This window comes from Thalia democratica, chromosome 1, assembly GCF_965202585.1.
Source record: "Thalia democratica chromosome 1, ktThaDemo2.hap1.1, whole genome shotgun sequence".
Lineage (NCBI taxonomy): Eukaryota > Metazoa > Chordata > Thaliacea > Salpida > Salpidae > Thalia > Thalia democratica.
In genome coordinates this window covers 63,293,337-63,314,491 of record NC_139165.1, presented here as the reverse complement: position 1 = coordinate 63,314,491, position 21,155 = coordinate 63,293,337, and the positions used below count along the sequence as shown (strand labels likewise).

Sequence of the window (21,155 nt, the reverse complement as noted above, 5' to 3'; positions counted from 1 at the left end):
TCTGAAATGTAACCAGGCGTCAAAATCTTGCTCAAAAAAAAATCGTTAATAATAAGAATCATATAATTTAGCAGTGGTTAATTCTATGCAGTGAGTTTGGAGAAAATGAATTAAATTGACATATAAAATATTTATATAAAGATTACTGTTTAATTACATTTTCTCAGTATTAAACAACAAACTGTATTGTTTTTGTTTTAATGTTCTTCCAATAAGTTAGGTGCAAAGTCTATATAAATAAAAATTATTTATATAGAAAATATTTTAAAACTTTATTACTTAAAAGCATGTTTAAAAAATGATAAGTTAGAAATATTACTTAACCATGTAATGGTAAAAGAGTATCTGTTGATTTTATACTTTGTTTGTTGTTAAAAATACGACTGGCTTGTTAAAGTACTAAATCAATACTTAAAACAAAAGTTCCACGTTCTTAAATTAGACATTAGTAACTCTAAACTACAAAAATACAAACTATGGCAACTGTACTATTGAGTAGATAGTAAAGTGTAGCCTTTTTTTTATAAATTCGTGTCAAAACTATAAAAAAAATCACTCAATTTAATGTACTTTTTTAAAAGAGTGTATATTGTATTAGCTTTTAGTTTATTAACAGATAGAAAGTATACACTCCATGAAAAATTGTGCTATGAACTTGAAGATGGCAGTTTAAAAGTTAGAATACTTGTGTCCATACATAAAAAATATTTGATGTTTTCCTTATGCATATGTATAATGTTTTGAATCTTGCACATGTTTCTCTATTTTAAACTAGTAACACAATTTCACGGAGTTCTGAAAAACACAAGTGCTTCAAAGTATAGAGTATAAAGTAGTAGATGAATGTAATAGATGTTAATAATAATATTCAATAGGTTAATAAAGAAAAACGTACGCTAGTTTAAATAAAGCAACTACTTCGTAAACTGTTGTTATTATGTTTCAAAGATTTTTTTTCATGCGGATATATTAGCAATCCAACAACTTTTAAAATTAATATACAATTTGTTTATTTATCTAGCCCTAGCGTGACATTTTATGTGCAAAATATTAGTAGTTTAGAATCACTAGAGTTAGAGAAGTTTTGTTTTTAACGATTCTGCTTAAATTGTTAAGTCGCAGCAGACACTCAAATTAATGTGTACGACACAGAAGGTTAAGTAAGTTTGTGTTTACAGATGCATTTCTTGTTAAAAAATACTCTTATGCATACAGCTAAACTGTTTAAGAATATGTTTAGAAGTTGCTTTACCTGGTAAAATATGTAACTTACAAGTCTTGGAAAAATTGTAAAGTAGACTTTATAGTTGATAGTATGAAATCTGAACACATTTTATTAAGTTATCTATCAGTTACTTTTTTTTTACAAAAACTCACAAAACTTATCAACAGTTAACTGAGTAAAAATATCCAAAAAAAAAGTAATTATCTAATTTAGTTATTTTGATAATTGATTCGTAGGTAAACTTTTTTTATCTGAATTTGGTGTATGGTAAAATTTCTTCAAAGTTTTACTTGAATCTATGAAAAAATGTCTCATTTTTGTTATTGTTAGAAATAAAAACAGAATTAAAGGTTGTGTTTACAGTTGGTATCACAAAATACACTTTTTTGTTAATCACTTAAGCTATAAATATTTTAAAAAACCACCACAGCCAAAACTTAAATCATTGAAATAAAAGATGTAACTAATTTCGCCGACACGTTTAAACCGAATTAGAAAAAATAATTAAGCCATGTCTTTAAAAATAGTACTTTTGACTTAGATTTAATTTCAGCAATGTTATTACTTTTGCAAAATAACAGTAAAAAAAGCTTTTTTGCTTTTAGACAGAGTTGAAGTAAGTTTTAAACTATTATACATCTCACTAACTATTAGAACTTAACTAGCAATAAAAAACTATTGTGTTCTAGTTAGATTACTAAACAGTTGAAACTTGATTACAAAAAAAAAGCTATGCTTTTAGTAATCAATATTTTTTCTTCAGTTAAATTGCGTAGACAAATGTTTAGCTAAAAAATTTAAAATTTTAAATTTGAATAACTTAATAAACTTTTCAAATACATACTATATTTAATTGCATGCATTAATTTGAAACTTAATTAATTGGTTGTAATAAAGCTCTTCTGTATTTTTGTGCCAACGGATCCAATGCTGACTAATGGAAAAGCTACAAAATTATTTTTGTGTGTTGTATTTTCATCTAGTCGTTGTAATATATATTTTGTCGGGATCACTTAAAAAGCTGCGTTTTTAACTTGTGTCATATATGAGACCTTAAAAATATGTCAATAAACATAATCTATTTTAACCAAAAAAAGTTTATATTAAGGTTAAATTATAAAATAAGTTTAAACTAAAAACTTTTTTCATTTTTTTAATGTTTTTATAAAACTTTTTGTTTCCTGTTAGATTATAGTATGTACTTAAAGTACCCAAAGTAAAATTAACACTTGTTTAAATTATTTTATACATTTTACAAAACTTGCTGGGTTCCGTTCTATGTTAAGCATATTTGATTATACTTTAGCAGTGGTTATTCTATGCAGTTTGAAGAAAATAAGTTAAATGGACATATAAAAATATCATTTTAAAGATTACTTGTTTTATTTAATTTTCTTAGACTCAAACAACAAACTGTATTGTTTTTGTTCTAATGTTCTTCCAATAAGTTAGGTGCAAAGTCTGTATAAATTATTTTTACTTGTGTAAAAAATATTTTAAAACTTTGTTACTTAAAAGCATGTTTAAAAAATGATTAGTTAGAAATATTACTTAACCATGTAATTTTAAAAAAGTATCTGTTGATTTTGGTTTACTATCATTTTTAAAGCGCTATCATTTCTAACCCGATTATTTCTAACCCGATCATTTCTAACCCGATCACTTCTAACCCGATCACTTCAAACCCGATCATTTATAACCCGATCATTTCTAACCCGATCACTTCTAACCCGATCATTTCTAACCTGATCACTTCTAACCCGATCATTTCTAACCCGATCACTTCTAACTCGATTACTTCTAACCCGATCACTTCTAACCCGATCTTTTCTAACCCGATCTTTTCTAACCAGATCATTTCTAACCCGATCACTTCTAACACGATAACTTCTAACCCGATCATTTCTAACCCGATCACTTCTAAGCCGATCATTTCTAACAAGATCATTTCTAACCCGATCATATCTAACCTGATCATTTCTAACCTGACCATATCTAACCCGACAATTATTAACCCGATCTGTATTAATATATTTGTTTATTATTGTTTTAAAATAAGGATTTGCTTTTAAAACAAATTAATTTCAACAAAGTTGTTTTTTAATGAAATTTAGTTAGTTTTGTTTTAAATAAAACTTAATGTTCAGATAGCTTTTGTTAAAATTTGATTTTTGATATTCATTGCTATTGGAAGTTTGTTATCCTACGCTAGACCCAGGCATCAAAATCTGAGCCACTTAAACTGAATGACACTTAACAAACAGACGCAAATTTATATACCTTAAAATCAGAAACTATAGTTTTGTCTAATATTTATAGATTAACAGCAAAAGAATTTAATTTTTTAGTATAATACTAATTGACTTATTTATGATTTGAAGGAGAATGTTTTAACAAATTTGGTTTTGACTCCATAACAAGCAAGTTTAACATCAATTCTTTCATCGATCAGTGAGTTCAAATAAAACTAAACACAGTTGCACAAACTTTCAATTTAGAATTAATTTCCGATTTCTTTTCAACAAAATAAAAAACATTATTTTAAATTTTCAGCAACACATATTGAGACGATTTAGTAAATTATTTTAATGATTTTAGTGCAGCAATCAGTAAAATTGTCTGAATTACGCGCTTCTTTATTAAAAGAAGGTTCATGGTTACTTTTATAAAATTCTTATAGAACATACTAGAATGTCAGAATTCAAACAAACTACAAAATTTCATGAATAAAATCTATTCTTGTTTAAAAATCAACCGGATATACACATCCTGACTTTTAGAGTTAAATTCTGTACATTTGTGCAACCGTTTGGTATTTTACTGTTTTTTTATCAATTGTTTTTGTCGCTTTGCCAAAGCATAATCGATAAAGTTGAAATAAACATTATTAGAATTAAGGTACAGACAATTGTAAAAAAAAAAAAATAAGTGCATTGACTAACCACTAAATTTTAAGTCCAAAACACATTAGGTATACAGAATATTAGGAAAAATATCTATCGAAAATACTGAAAAACCTTATATTATTTACAAAGGAAAGGCGCTGCTAATAAAATCAAACTTTAGAGTTACCCAAACTCTACATATTATATCAATGGTTTATAATGGTTTATTTTCGTTAGGTTTATAAATCAATGGTTTATTTTCGTGATAATTATTTATTTAAACAAAGTTAAAAATGGACTATTAATTAACTGTAGTTAATTAGTTTTAAAAAGCATTAGGACAATTATAAGTCTTCTGTATTATAAAGAATAAGTATTAAGTTTTGATAGTCGTCAATGTAAGAAATTTAATGAGTTTCGCAGCCGTTAAAGACTACTCCGTACTTTTTCTTTGAAATGATTCTATATGGTTAATATACATTTTTTAAGTATGGAGACCAGATTGGCAAATTGCATTCAAGTTTAAGGCTAATTTATATAATTTACAACTTTTTAAGAATATTATTATCAGTATATATGAAACTCGAAATAATACAGTTAACAAAATTTAGTAATCGTAATTAGTATGGTGGTTTCATTTAAAATTATCATTATTAAATTCTAAGTTCTTAAAACGAAAGTGTATACTGTTTAAAAAGTCAAAAGTAGAGGTAGACGTTATTTTAATATTTAGAACCCGTCATTTACTAGAACTTAAGTTTAATTTTTTTTCTTTTAGCCAATGGTAAAATATATTCAAAAACTAAATAAGATATATTACACAATAAACTTAACTATAAAAGTTAAGTATCGAAAACTTATTAATTTACGTTTTTTTTTTCAAAATATGATGTAGATAGAGAAAAACAAGTTTACATTAATCATGAAAATTTAATAATTTTCAAAATTTAAAATTGCAAAAACAGTTTCTCACGATTAAGAATAGAAACTTCTTTAAGAAATTTCTTGATATCTTTTAAAAGTTATTGTTTCACAGGTTTCCAAAAACACAAGAACTTAGATTATTTAGCGATAATTAAATATGAGTAAAGTTACTTGATTAATATGTATATTTTAAAAATTTATAATAAAATAATAAAATTTGTTTGTATTGTGAAACTCTAATAAAGGTTTCTAGAAAATTAGAGATGCAAAAATTGTTTTAAGAAATTTGGAGGTGCAAAGAAACACCGTGAATAAAATCAATAGACTTTAAGCTGGCTTTACTGTAATGAATAAAAAGTAAATATGTTGCGTGTAATAATCGTCTGAAAAAATAGTTGATTAAAGGAAACAAAAAACTTGATGTAGTTTTTAAAACTTCTGCTCCTAGTTAAACTTAGTTTAACTATAATTAATTTATTACTCTATTTCAAAATGTTTTTCAGTACTTATTTAGTTTATACTTACGTTATTTCAACTGTTCATAATAAAATAAATTTTAAAGAAATTTTTGTCTACTAAAGTACTAATTTAAGTCGTAAAAATATTTTGTATATTTTATAGAAATAATTGAAGGTTTAAAAGAAGATAACATGGGCTAGACTCGATTAACCTCGGACTAGTTATACAAATAAACATGTCTGTTTAATTGTTAGTGACTTTTTTTGCTCTAGGACTAAGTAGGAATTTTTTAATGAAGTGAAATCAAGACGGTCAATCGGCGTAATATACTTTTGCAGTTTGTTATACGACATAACTGTTTTAATATATAGGTTATACCTAAAAATCAGGCTTTTTCACTTAATATAACAAAAGTATTTAATTTCTACTAGCGTTTGTTTGAATTGCATCATTTTAATAGGCCTATGCAAGTTGTATAACAATTTGTAAAAGTTTCTAAAATGAAACTTAAAAATAACCTACTATAAAGCGCTAATACATTAGTCAGCAATATTACATCATTTATAACAGACTTACAGTGTAGTTTTTAGACCGTAATATAACGGTTTTTGTATCTGAATATTACAATTGTAAAGGTTTACTTTTTAAAATTTGCGTATGTTAAAATTATTTTAGTCACGTGAATTATTATAAGATCTAACTTAAATATAAATATAACTGCTTACTTTAAAATCCTACACAGAATAGTTCAAAATATCGTAGAGTTAACGAATTAGTTAATTTTATATTATTAACGAAGAACGTCTCTTAAAGTAGATTGAAAGAACAAAAATATATGAAAAAATGAAAAAATTTGAAGTTATGTGTAGAATGATATATCAAAAAATAAGGTTATAAAAATAAATTAAACTTATGTTTAGTTAATACTAAAGTTAAATTTTATACTAACAATGTTTTTTACTTAACACATTAAAATCATAATGTTTTAAAGAAAAAAAAAAAAAACTTTAATAATTTTATTAAAACTAGTTAGTTTTTGGAAAAATCTAGATTAGAATTAAGAAATAAAATAAACAGGTAGAATGGGTTAGAAATGATCAGGTTAGAAGTGATCGGGTTAGAAATGATCGGGTTATAAATGATCGGGTTATAAATGATCGGGTTAGAAATGATTGGGTTAAAACGGGTTAGAAATAATCGGGTTAGAAATGATCTTGTTTGAAATGATCGGGTTAGATATGATCGGGTTAGATATGATCGGGTAAGAAGTGATCGGGTTAGAAATGATCGGGTTAGAAGTGATCGGGTTAGAAACGATCGGGTTAGAAATGATCGGGTTAGAAGTGATCGGACTAGAAATAATCGGGTCAGAAATGATCGGGTTAGAAATGATCGGGTTAGAAGTGATCGGGTTAGAAGTGATCGGGTTAGAAGTGATCGGGTTAGAAATGATAGGGTTAGAAGTGAACGGGTTAGAAATGATAGCGGGTTAGAAATGATCGGCTCCCGTTGATTTTATACTTTGTTTGTTGTTAAAAATACGGGTGGCTTATTAAAGTACAAAATCAATATTTAAAACAAAAGTTCCACGTTCTTAAATTAGACATTAGTAACTCTTAACTACAAATAAACAAACTATGGCAACTGTACTATTGAGTAGATAGTAAAGTATAGCCTTTTTTTTTTTTAGTCGTGTTAAAATTATAAAAAAATCACTCAATTTAATGTACTTGTTCAAAAGAGTGTATATTGTATTAGCTTTTAGTTTATTATCAGGTAGAAAATATACAATTAATGAAAAATTGCGCTATGAACTTGAAGATAGTAGTTTAAAAATTAGAATGTTTGTGTCCATACAAAAAATGTATTTGTTGTTTTCCTTATGCATATGTATAATTTTTTGAATCTTGCACACGTTTCTCTATTTTAAACTAGTAACACCATTTCACGGAGTTCTGAAAAACACAAGTGCTTCAAAGTATAGAGTATAAAGTAGTAGATGAATGTAATAGATGTTAATAATAATGTTCAATAGGTTAATAAAAAGAAACGTACGATAGTTTAAATAAAGCAACTACTTCGTAAACTGTTGTTATTATGTTTCAAAGATTTTTTTCCATGCGGATATGTTAGCAATCCAACAACTTTTAAAATTAATATATAATTTGTTTATTTATCTAGCGTGACACTTTATGTGCAAAAAGTTAGTAGTTTAGAATCACTAGAGTTAGAGAAATTTTGTTTTTAACGATTCTGCTTAAATTGTTAATCGCAGCAGACACTCAAATTAATGTGTACGACACAGAAGGTTAAGTAAGTTTGTGTTTACAGATGCATTTCTTGTTAAAAAATACTCTTATGCATACAGCTAATTGTTTAAGAATATGTTTAGAAGTTGCTTTACCTGGTAAAATATGTAACTTAAGTCCACTCATGTAAATACAAGTCTTGGAAAAATTGTAAAGCAGACTTTATAATTGATAGTATGAAGTCTGAGCACATTTTATTATTTTATATATCAGTTACTTTTTTTTTTATAAAAACTCACAAAACTTATCAACAGACCGGATCCTGATCTCGACTTAAAATTAGTATGCAGTCGGATTCGGATCTAAAAAGTAATTATTTGACTGGATCCGGACACTGGGTCCGGTAAATAACTAATTCAAAATGCTTTGGCCCGCAAAAGACTAAATATTTCCGGATCCGGCCCATTGATTGAAAAACGTTGCCCACCCCTACTTAAGAGTAATCAATTTTTTTTTCAATTAAATTGCGTAGAAAAATGTTTTGCTAAAATAATCATACTTTTTAAATTTAAATAACTTAAAATACATTTGAAATACATGCTATATTTAATTGCATGCATTTATTTGAAACTTAATTAATTGGTTGTAATAAAGCTCTTGTCAATAAATATGATCTGTTTTAACCAAAAAAAGTTTATACTAAGGTTAAATTATAACATAAGTTTAAACTATAAACTTTTTTCATTTTGTTAATGTTTTTTATAAAACTTTTTGTTTACTGTTGGATTATAGTATGAACTCTAAATACCCAAAATAAAATTTACATTTGTTTAAATTATTTTATACATTTTACAAAACTTGCTGGGTTCCGTTCTATGTTAAGCATATTTGATTATACTTTAGCAGTGGTTATTCTATGCAGTTTGAAGAAAATGAGTTAAATTGATATATAAAAATATCATTTTAAAGATTACTTGTTTTATTAAATTTTTTTAGACTCAAACAGCAAACTGTATTGTTTTTGTTCTAATGTTCTTCCAATAAGTTAGGTGCAAAGTCTATATAAATAAAAATTATTTATATAGAAAATATCTTAAACTTTATTACTTAAAAGCATGTTTAAAAATGATAAGTTAGAAATATTACTTAACCATGTAATGGTAAAAGAGTATCTGTTGATTTTATACTTTGTTTGTTGTTAAAAATACGACTGGCTTGTTAAAGTACTAAATCAATATTTAAAACAAAAGTTCCACGTTCTTAAATTAGACATTTGTAACTCTTAACTACAAAAATACAAACTATGGCAACTGTACTATTGAGTAGATAGTAAAGTGTAGCCTTTTTTTTATAAATTCGTGTCAAAACTATAAAAAAAATCACTCAATTTAATGTACTTGTTTAAAAGAGTGTATATTGTATTAGCTTTTAGTTTATTAACAGATAGAAAGTATACACTCCATGAAAAATTGTGCTATGAACTTGAAGATGGCAGTTTAAAAGTTAGAATACTGTGTCCATACATAAAAAGTATTTGATGTTTTCCTTATGCATATGTATAATGTTTTGAATCTTGCACACGTTTCTCAATGTTAAACTAGTAACACAATTTCACGGAGTTCTGAAAAACACAAGTGCTTCAAAGAATAGAGTATAAAATACTAGATGAATGTAATAGATGTTAATAATAATATTAAATAGGTTAATAAAAAGAAAGGTACGATAGTTTAAATAAAGCAACTACTTCGTAAACTGTTGTTATTATGTTTCAAAGATTTTTTTCCATGCGGATATGTTAGCAATCCAACAACTTTTAAAATTAATATACAATTTGTTTATTTATCTAGCGTTACATTTTATGTGCAAAACATTAGTAGTTTAGAATCACTAGAGTTAGAGAAGTTTTGTTTTTAACGATTCTGCTTAAATTGTTAAGTCGCAGCAGACACTCAAATTAATGTGTACGACACAGAAAGTTAAGTAAGTTTGTGTTTACAGATGCATTTCTTGTTAAAAAATACTCTTATGCATACAGCTAAACTGTTTAAGAATATGTTTAGAAGTTGCTTTATCTAGTAAAATATGTAACTTAAGTTCACTCATGTAAATACAAGTCTTGGAATAATCGTAAAGCAGACTTTATAATTGATACTATCAATTATAAAGTCTGCTTTACGATTTTTCCAAGACTAACTTAATTTTATGACTTGTATAACTAGTAATAAAACACAAAAAAATAAATAATTCAACTAACTTCAAAAAAACGAGGTTGCCCCTGCTCGAGTTTTCCCTGCTTGAGTTGTTCCTGCTCGAGTTTTTCCTGCTCGAGTATTTCCTGCTCGAGTTTTCTCTGCTCGAGTTTTCTCTGCTCGAGTTTTCTCTACTCGAGTTGTTCCTGCTCGAGTTTTTCCTGCTCGATTTTTCACTGCTCGATTTTCCCTGCTCGAGTTTCTTCTGCTCGAGTTCAACTTGTCTTACTGTTCCTGTGTTGTAGTAAATTTTCAACAACGATAATGATTTAATTTACATGGTGCTGCAAGTTCATGCAGCTCCAGAATTCAACTATTAAACATTTTTTGTATTGAAAACTTGTAAAAGTTTACGATGCAGCTGACACAGATCGAGCTTGCAGCTCCAATTTTACGAACATTTTGAACATTAAATATAAAAATTAAAAAAAAACTAATTTAGCAGGGAATTTATCGACGTTCATGTACACATTTGGCTGTATTTTTTGTAGAACTTAATGATAACATAACTTACTTATTTTTAAGCTAATCTTTATATTGTTTTAAAGCTCATTTCCGCAGCTTTAAAATAAAATTACTTTAAAGTAGTTTGGGGTTGTACAGCTAAAGCAGGGGCCATTTAAAGCTGTTTGTTTAAAAACTTAGACTCTAAAATAAAAATAAAACAATTAAATTTTTTTTATTTTTTTTAGGTGGAGCTGCAGCTCCAGCATTCCATCCCACGCGACGCCCCTGAATTTGATAGTATGAAAACTGAGCACATTTTATTAAGTTATATATCAGTTACTTATTTTTTACAAAAACTTATCAACAGTTAACTGAGTAAAGATATCCAAAAAATAATTAAATATCTAATTTAGTTGTTTTGGTAATTAATTTGTAGGCAATCTTTTTTATCTGAACTTGGTGTATGGTAAAATTTCTTCAAAGTTTTACTTGAATCAATGAAAAAAAGTCTCTTTGTTTTGTTATTGTTAGAAATAAAAATAGAATTAAAGGTTGTGTTTACAGTTGATATCACAAAATACACTTTTATCCTAATTAATATTTTAAAACCTTAAATTAAACTCTTATTATATTAAATATGTGACATGGCAATCAAATTTTAATTAAAAAGTAATAATAATAGTAAAATGAAAATTTTAGTTTTTGTTTTTGAAGTGTGCATAGATTTTTTTTAAATTTTATGCTGTACTGCAAAAAAAAAACATAATAAGGAGTTTTTGTAGTTTGCACATAGCTTAGAATGTATCAAATAAAATTACTTTACTGCATATTTATTTCTAGCTAGACAAATAAAAACAATTTTGCTTTACTTTTTTAAAAACACCTTATAATATGTTTTTAACTATATACAGTAGCCCGATAAAGTACGCGCTTTGATCCAAAGCGTACCTGACGAGAAATGTGTAGCTTACAGTTTTGAAATAAGTTTTAATTTTTTAAACCAAGCAATAGCTAATACCTCTTTATTTTTTACACAAATTCATTCTACTTTAGTTAGTTTTTGAATTAAATCAAAATATATAGCTGTAAATAAATAATTTTTTAAACTGTGATGTTTTGTTTATTTATAATTAGAAGGTTAAATCAAATTTTTAAACTTTATTGTCAAAGCAATGTTTCACTCGTTTGAAATAGTTTAAACGATGTTGTCATTAGTGATGTACCGGACTCACTATCCGGGTCCGGATCCGGCCGGATATTGCCATTTTTGTCTGATATCCGGATCCGGCCGGATCTTGATATGAAAAAAAATCCGGATCCGGTTCCGGCCAGATTCTAATTTGAAAAAAAAAAGTCCGGATCCGGGTCCGACCGGATCCTAGTAGAGATCCGGCCGATTCGGATCTAGTTAGTAAAAAAGAGCATACAGAGAAGTATTTTTTTAAAAACAAACCCTGTGTAAATTGAAAAGAGTCATTTTCGTCAGAAAATACGTTCGAAAATTAAACACCTACCGTGATTGGCTCATTTTGTACACGTGACTAATTTACATTTGTTTACATTAACTATGAAACAAACATTTCAGAAATGCAACTCTTTACCTATGTTGTAAAATAAAAAACTTTACTACCAAATTGTCAACTTTATGGCTAGCTGTTCTACTGATTATAAGATTAAAGTAATTTTAGACTCAGGCTAATATATACTCACTCTAGCTAGTTTTTTTTGACTTAAACAGTGGCAACCCTGCTAGTTTGAAAATTTTTGTGAACTTTTGAAAATCTAAGGCTACCTCAGGCTAGTTTAGTTTTTTATAAAAACTTAGGCTAGTTTTAAGATTTTTTGAAAAACTCAGGCCAGTTTTCTTTTAGATTTTGAATTAATTTGAGATGATTCAGTTTTCAATATTTTGTGATTTTCTAGTTAATTTTGTTAAAGAACTTGATTTTAATTGATTTTAGATTGGTAAGGCTTTAGGGCAGGGGTCGGCAAGCAGTTGATGCTCGCGGGCCAAATTTCAAGTATCCAAAATCTTCGAGGGCCGCAGTTTTAGTTTTAGTGACACTAATAAAAAACTTTTGTTTTTATTCAGTTTATTGTTTTTAATGACTTTTAGCTACACATAGAATACCTATTTAAATTATACACATTTAATGTAGTAAAATTTTCATAGACCAATATACTCAAGACTTAACAAACTATGTTCTATCTTAAAAACTAAATAATAAGATTAACTTAATATGTTTTTATTTTACTTACAACCTAACTCTCTATAAAAACCAAGCTTAAAAACCATCTATAAGTCACTTTTATATATCGTTTATAATGTCAACCACTTTTTCATATTTAAAAAAGTTTAAACTGTTAAAAATAGTTTTTGTGATTCAAATAATTTGCACTTTAAAAAAAATTTAGTAAATAGTTAACTTAATAAATTTAGTACCTATATTTATGTAAAAAATAAAATTAACGTAAATAATGTAAAAAATAATTAGTTTTTTACATGGTTGCCACTTTAAAAGCAAAAAATTACATAAAACCAGCTTAAGTTTATTAAAAGTTAAAAAAAAACTTGACTTGAAAAAACAAAAGGTTTAATACTTAACTAAAGTATCATCATACAAACGTACAAAATATTTAAAACGACAAGTAAAAAATAAAAGTTAATCAACTTCACTACAGTCATAAAAACTATTTTGAGAATTCAAATATTTATTCGAAGTGTTTGAAATAAAAATTTCACACTTACACCTAAGTTTTCTTAAATGTCTTGAACAGGTTTAACCAAGTGTGAGTTTTTCAAATAGTTAGTTTGTTTCGCAACCTTGCTTTAGATAAAACTCACGAAATAACGAAGTTTTTTGACAGTGAAATAAATATATACAGCAAAAAACAATACTATTGTAGGTCAGCTTGAATGGACATTTAAGTTTCATTAATATTGTTGACGAAAGTATAACAATTTGTTAAGCCATAAAAGAAGTAGAAAAATTTATTTTTTATTAATAATTGTAGCAATTGTTCATTTCTTTATCTGCAATGAAAATATTGCTTACAAAAAAGAGTAGAATAAAAATATTATACGTTTTATAAGAATCACAAAACGTTAATTAGGAGTTGTTGCGAGAAACGAAAAAAACAAATCGCTCAAGTCAGTTTTAAGAAAGTACATGATTATCTTCAGTAATTACATACTAAACAGAAAATTTTTTCAAGGTAAGTTATAAAGTAGCAAAAGTAAATACTTAAAAGGAGACCACGTTTAGATTTGAAAACTTTTTTAAAGAACTTGTGTTGGTGGTAGTAAAATTATTTTGTTAATTTCTTCATTGACAAAAAAAAGTTCGCTTTTAGGCAATTTCTGATATTTTAAAGTCAAATAAATGAAATTCGGACTTTAATCGATATATTAAGATGAAAGCAACAACAAATGCTGCTCATCTGAGAATATTTATTTGAGGTGTTTTTACTAAATTTAGTATAATTTAAAATTGTGGTTCAAAACTAAGCATCTCTGTACAATGGTAAGCGTTGAAACGAATTTGAAATACAAAGAAAACTTCTAAAAAATTCAAAACGTGTCAAAACCAAAATGAAATAAACTCTATTTCTTATTATTGTATTGTTTTAAATAATTTTGTATACACTCACATAAAACATGTACTGATTAAACATTTATAAGAGAAACTTAGGTATATACTACATTTCAAACAAAATACCTAAGTTGTAAAAAATAACATTTTAGTTAATTACTGTGATTAAACATTATTTGACATTAAAATAAATTATTTCAAACAGTATAAATAAGACTCAATATTTAGAACAAAATATATTTCATGCTTCTTTCATCAGTTGTATACTAAGCAATAAAAATAAAGTTTTAAATCTAACTTATATAGTGGAAATGCAATCAACGTAATTAATAATAATAAAGCAAAGAGTAATTAACAATACATAAGTACTTCTAATTACAATGCAACTAAAAAATAATACAACAGAGCAACAACTTATAAAACAGTTTAAGAAAACAACGAAACAGTATAATCAAAATCTTTATGTTTACACAATTTAGGTTTTCTTAATAAAATACAAATAGCCTCAAGTTTAATTAAATCCGAAATGTGAAAACAATTTTTAACAATTTTAAATCTTTTTAAATTATAATTACTAGCACAATCAAGGTTATTTACTAAGTGTTCAGAAATAGCAGATCTTTTTGAAGCATTTATTAGTCTAATAGATTTAATTTTCTCCTTACTCTTACAAAATTCATCAATGCTTTTTGGAACATGTTCTTTTATTCTTATGCCAAATTGTCTTGAGGTCATCCCGACATAACTAGCTTCACAGAAGCAGTTAAACTGGTAAACTACCATACTTTGTTTAAATTCTGTTATCGGATCTTTTCCTCCAGGGAATGATGAATTTTGTAAGAATAAGGAGAAAATTAAATCTATTAGAGTAATAAATGCTTCAAAAAGATCTGCTATTTCTGAACACTTAGTAAATAACCTTGATTGTGCTAGTAATTATAATTTAAAAAGATTTAAAATTGTTAAAAATTGTTTTCACATTTCGGATTTAATTAAACTTGAGGCTATTTGTATTTTATTAAGAAAACCTAAATTGTGTAAACATAAAGATTTTGATTATACTGTTTCGTTGTTTTCTTAAACTGTTTTATAAATTGTTGCTCTGTTGTATAATTTTTTAGTTGCATTGTAATTAGAAGTACTTATGTATTGTTAATTACTCTTTGCTTTATTATTAATTACGTTGATTGCATTTCCACTATATAAGTTAGATTTAAAACTTTATTTTTATTGCTTAGTATACAACTGATGAAAGAAGCATGAAATATATTTTGTTCTAAATATTGAGTCTTATTTATACTGTTTGAAATAATTACTGTGATTGAAATAATGACTATGGTAATTTCTGTAAAAGGTTTACATATATTTATTAAGAAGGTTAAGAACGTTATACTGCGAAAGCATATGAATCTTATTACCTACAAGGGGTGTTAAAGATAAGAAAACTGAAATAGTTGGTCATTACACATAAATTTACCATTACTACATATTTTGTAAAAAGAAACTTTTTTATGTTGTATACACGTAACATATGTCAAACAAAAAGTATTTGTGCTATTTTTAAGTCTTAGAAAGAATGTAAACAGTTTCAGGGTTGCCAAAGGTTTTTAAGAAATCTTTTCCAGGTTTTCTGAACTTCTTCCATCTTTTCAAAAGTGCAGGCTTTTTAGTCTAATTTTAGTATGAACTTAAGTTTAAAGTAAAATAAAACTTTCTAAAATAGTAAAGCAACATTAAAAGATACTGCTAGGCGATTTTAAATGTGTTTTTTAATAAATTAAATTTTGAGAAATCTTTTGTATAAAGTCGAAGTTTCATTACTTTATATGTAAAAATTGGTTAAACTCAAGGTGTTTTCGAAAATTCTTGAGTTCCAGATATTTTTAGCCTAAATTGTCAAACTTCAAGTTTTCTTTTCAAAATTCAAGGTTTTTTAGTGACAATGATTCTTCACATTTATATGTAAATACTAATATAAATATTTTTTTCCAATTATAGCAGCTGCAAGTCTTAAAACTTAACATATATCATAATTAAAACCAAAACTGTGAAAAGAATAAAACATACATCATAAGTTTACTTTGCCACTCTTCAAAATAAAAAATCCTGCCTTAGCGATCAAAAAACTATCCTTACACTTTAGAATAAAAAAACAATTTAAGTCAAAAATTGAAAAATGCCTAAACTGGCTGATATTTAAAAAGTTTATAAACTAGTCTGACTTAGTCTGAGTGTGTGGCAATGTTTTGTTTATTTGCTTAAATTTAAACTATTTTTATTGATAATAAACAGACTCAACAGATTTATTATCCCTAAATCTAGTTTGTATTAAATAGGTAATTCCAAAAAAAGGCATCTGTGTATATAAGTGTGCAATGCAAAAAAATTAACTTAAGTTGACAAAAAGTTTTGTTTGTAAAATGAAAATGTATACTGAACAAAAACTAATGTAATTATGTCGTATTTATTGTTTTAAATGTGTCTGTACACTCTTAGATATTTTATGTCAAAACAATTATAATCGAAAACTATGCTTAAATTGAACTAAATCTAACTTAAATAATGTTTTAAAAGTGGTTCAAAAATGAACTTCTCTGTACATTGGTGTGCATAGGAATTAACTTAAAGTACACAGAAAACTTATACAACATTCAAATTTGTTAAATCTAAATGAAATAAACCTTGTTTCTTTTTATTATATTATTTTTAGTCTTTTTATGTACACTTAAATACAGTGATAAAATGTCTTAGGTACAAGTTAAATATTTAACAAAATATATAAAGTTTAAAGAAAAGACATTTTTGTCAATTACTGTACATTACCTTTATACACAAGGGAAAACATTTGCATTTTGTTCAATTACTTAATAGATGTTATATAAATAATTTACTGAATTCAAGTATTTTTAAGACTGTTTTTTTCAGATAATAATTTGTTATGGTAAGAAGAAAGTTATTATAAAACACAGCTCGAATGCTAATCTGTCTTTTTTACTTGTTTAATCTAAAGGATTGAAGCCTTTAAATTGTTTCATAATGTTATTTAGGGAGTTCAAATGAAACTAATCAAGTTTAAACAAACTACAGCATTTTTACCATAAAAAAAAACTTAGAATATATTTTTGCTCAGCGGGCCACATTTACATGCTCGCGGGCCACAGAATTTTCTTTCGCGGGCCGCATCCCATTCAAAAAATAAACGTGCTCGCGGGCCGCAGATTTACCCTTCAAGGGCCGCAATTGGCCCGCGGGCCGCAGTTTGCCGACCCCTGCTATAGGGGGTCCACCTCGATTTTTACAAGTTGATCTTATTTGATAGATTTTAATCTTAGCTACCAGATACTTTTTACAGCTTAAGAAAATTCAAAGTAGTTTTCGAGATACAAGGGGTCAAAGCCGGCCAGCTCAATAGCTTCCTTATAGAAGGTGCAAACTAAAAAGGCGAAAAAAAAACCATTTTACCAAAAATCTATCTCCTCCTACAGTTTTTAAGCAGTCTTATTCAAGTTTTCACAATTTACTCTTTACTAAATCTTAAATCATTTGAGTGTAGGAATTTTTTTATGTTGAGAAAAAGTCCCCTTTTTTCAAAAAAAGGTGTTTTTTTTTTAATTTTAGACCTTAAATTTGTAAATTTCAATTATTTGAAATTCCAACACTCAAAAGCTTTTAAACTATGTAAGGAATATGTTTTTGAAAATTTGAGGTACCTAGCTTAAAAAACCCAGGAGGAAATAGATTTTTAGTTAATTGGATATTTCCGCGTTTTTAGCTTGCGCCTTCCATTAGGTCCCTATGGAACTCTCCGGCTTTGACTGTTTATATCTCAAAAACTACTTTGAATTTTATAAAACTATAAAAAGCATCTGGTAGCTAAGATAGTATTCTATTAAATAAGATCAACTTGTAAAAAAGTGTTTAACCCCCCTTTAGCCTTAATTGTAAACATTACTTAAAATGTTCAACCGTGTGGCTAGTTGTTCTACTGATTATTAGATTAAAGTAATTATTTTTTTGTTTTTCAAAACCTCATTTTGACTCAGAAAAGTTTATAACCACTCAGGTTAGTTTTTTTGAATCAAAGAGTGGCAACCCTGATATAAGTTAAAATTAGGTGATATTCTGGTTGCCAAAAATCATGGAAAGTTTATTAGTTTAACAAGAAAAAATATTTTAGTGTTTTTTATTGTTCTTTCAATTTTAAGTTTTTCTTTTGGTTTTTTCAATTTTAATAAAATTTAAATATTGTTAAGAAAATTAGCAAACATACCAGCTACTATTTTTAACTGTTAATCTTAACTAGACCTTAATAACATATCATAAATTTTCTTATTATTTAATTATTTTAGCAGCACATCAATATTTTTTAGTCTAATTTTTTTTTAAACTAAAATTTTTCAAAATTCAAAAGTATATAGTTAGATATAACACTTAAAAGATAAACTTCACACAACTTAGTTAGTAGTTAGTTATATAAAATTGCATTATCGTACATAGTAGTTTTTATACTACTTACATTACAAATAACTTAGAGTATTAAGAATCCGGTTTCGGATCCGGCCGGATTTTAATTTGAAAAAAAAACCGGGTCCGGTTCCGGCCGGATCTTAATTTGAAAAAAAATCCGGATTCGGTTCCGGCCGGGTTCTAATTAAAAAAAAAAAGTCCGGGTCCGGCCGGATCCTAATTTGAAAAAAAGTCCGGATCCGGGTCCGGTACATCACTAGTTGTCATACAAGTGAAACATTGCTTTGAAAATAAAACTTAAACACTTGAGTTGATTATTCTCCTTATTAACGTCCTGGGACAAGACGCTAAAAGGTATACAAGTAGATTACCGAAAGGTTTCTTCGTGCATCAGGTCCTAGGACCAAATATTTGAGCGCTTTTTTTGAACTACACTATTATTAAGTCGAGAACTTTTACTGTGATCTCTAAAGTAAAAAGTACACAATTAGAAAGTTAAAGCAGATTGTTATTATAAAGTTTATTTATCCCACTTGTTTTTGAATTTTAGTGCCTCTTAAAGTACTTTATCAGGCACACTTCTGAACATACACATAATAATTCTTAATAGTATTTGAATATAAATAGTCTAAATTATAAACCAATGTTTTAACTGTTTAAAGCTAAATACTCAGAGATGTATATTTTTTAAATTAATTTTAAAAAAGTAAAGTATCTTCTTTAAACAGTTGCATAAAACTTATCTTTTCTGCTTTAAAAAAACAAGTCAAAAAAATAAATGAATATATCTGGATGCTTTAGCTTATTTATAAATTAAAAACATATGTTTTTATTCTAATTTAACTAATTTTTTTAGTGTATATCCTTTTAAACAATGTTACTTAATATCTAGAAAAAATACAGCTTTTTCTATTTTGTAAGAAAAGAATTCACTTTAAAATTTATTAAGAGTTTGAAATAAAAGCTCGTAAACCTTACACATACACGTTTAATAAGCTAGCAAAACTTTGTTTACAGCTTCCAGGCAAAGTCCGTCTAACTTTCCATCCCCGTTGTAGTCTAAATCGTCCTCGCGACAACTAAAAACATTTACACCGTTGACAATTAAGTTAACAGTATTCCAGTCATTTATTTTTTCTAAAATAACATCATGATCATTGGATTTCAACAGTTTTTGCAGACCATTTATCCGGGACAGACGATATTTAAGTATTCCACAAGCCCTGTATGGACCGTATTCAATTGTTACTTCGGCATTATGCGGCATTTTAAACGAACTTTATAAATGTAGAAACATTTAAATCTCTACTTTAGCTACGATTTTTGTTAAAGTTTGTAGCCAAGCGTTAAGCTTCTATGACATCACTAAAGCAAACGCTTGCCAAGAATGTTATTCAAACAAAAACTTGAGTAGTTTTATTGTTTGCAAAACATACAATACATTTTTAAACAAAGCTTGAGTTAAATTTTGTTTATTCTTGGTTTTTATTTAAATTTAATGCTTGGCATAATCTAGATAGTCTGTTTGTAAGTTCATTATATATTAAATTAAAGGCTCTCTTTCAACAAAGTTTCATAAGTAAAATCAACCGAACATTAGGCTCTGCAACAAAGTATATCAACCTACATTTATTCGGTTAAAGTTTTTTTGAAAGCCGTCTTAATTTGAAATATAATAATTTTATAAACACCAGTTCCTGTGTTATCTAATAAAAAAATAGTTTAAAGTTTTAATTAAGCAGTGCAGTATAAATATGTTTAACTAAGATATAAGTGTGTGCCAACTAATTTTTTCCTTAATGCTTATAAAGTATTCAACTAATTTTTTAAATGGTTCACTGAAAAAAGTTTTTATAGTATATGGTAAAACAAACAAAATTGTGTAAATATGTTAATAAATTGTACAAAAACCTAAAGAAAATAATAGGAGAAGTTTTCATAATCGGATCTATTTCAATTTTAAAGTATAAAAACTATTCAAATTGAAATACCTAAAAATATTTACCCAAATCCACCCGAGGCAGAGTTTTACATAAAATTATTCGAGTTTGACATTTCAAGTTAAAACAAAAAAACGTTTAGAGTATTATAACTCAACATGTCTGGCAACCCTGGCCCTATTTATTAAACTGTTTTCGTTTGGCTAACTAAATAGAAAACCAGTATACATTTTAGACAATGTGATACGGTTTAGACTATCAAGTGTTACGAATATAAAATAAAGTAACTAGTATAATAAGTAGACGCAATAAGTTTTATCACATAGCAATTCAGCGATGACTTACTTTTAGAAGTTTACTAATCTTTGATGTCAATACCGAAAGGTTCTTCGTGCACCAGCAGGTCCTAGGATCAAATATTTTGAGCGTTTTTTTATCGTTCAATAAACTATATAACTATATATGTATATATAATAATACTTTTTGTTATTATGTATCATCAATTTATAAAATATTGATATATGAATAATTAAAAAAAATATGAATAATTTTTGATGCCATCTTTTTCATTATCAAAGTTTTGTATCAAAACAAGGATATATTACGTTATAAAAACTTTTCTTAGTTCTTTTATAAAAAAGTTTACACTTGCAGAGATATTTTCAAAAACGCTGGTGTTTTTTAGTTATTTAGTTTTATACTATTAAAGTCAAAATA

General features: G+C 26.7%; 1 protein-coding gene across 1 annotated transcript; it reads right to left on the bottom strand.

Moving 5' to 3' along the window:
• Positions 1–19,129: 19,129 nt before the first annotated feature.
• On the bottom strand, positions 19,130–19,780 carry LOC145844093 (UPF0728 protein-like). The gene has a single exon (XM_082951444.1). It carries the CDS (start codon positions 19,763–19,765, stop codon positions 19,487–19,489), a length of 279 nt encoding a protein of 92 aa, XP_082807570.1. The 5' UTR covers positions 19,766–19,780; the 3' UTR covers positions 19,130–19,486.
• Between the last annotated feature and the right edge of the window lie 1,375 nt (positions 19,781–21,155).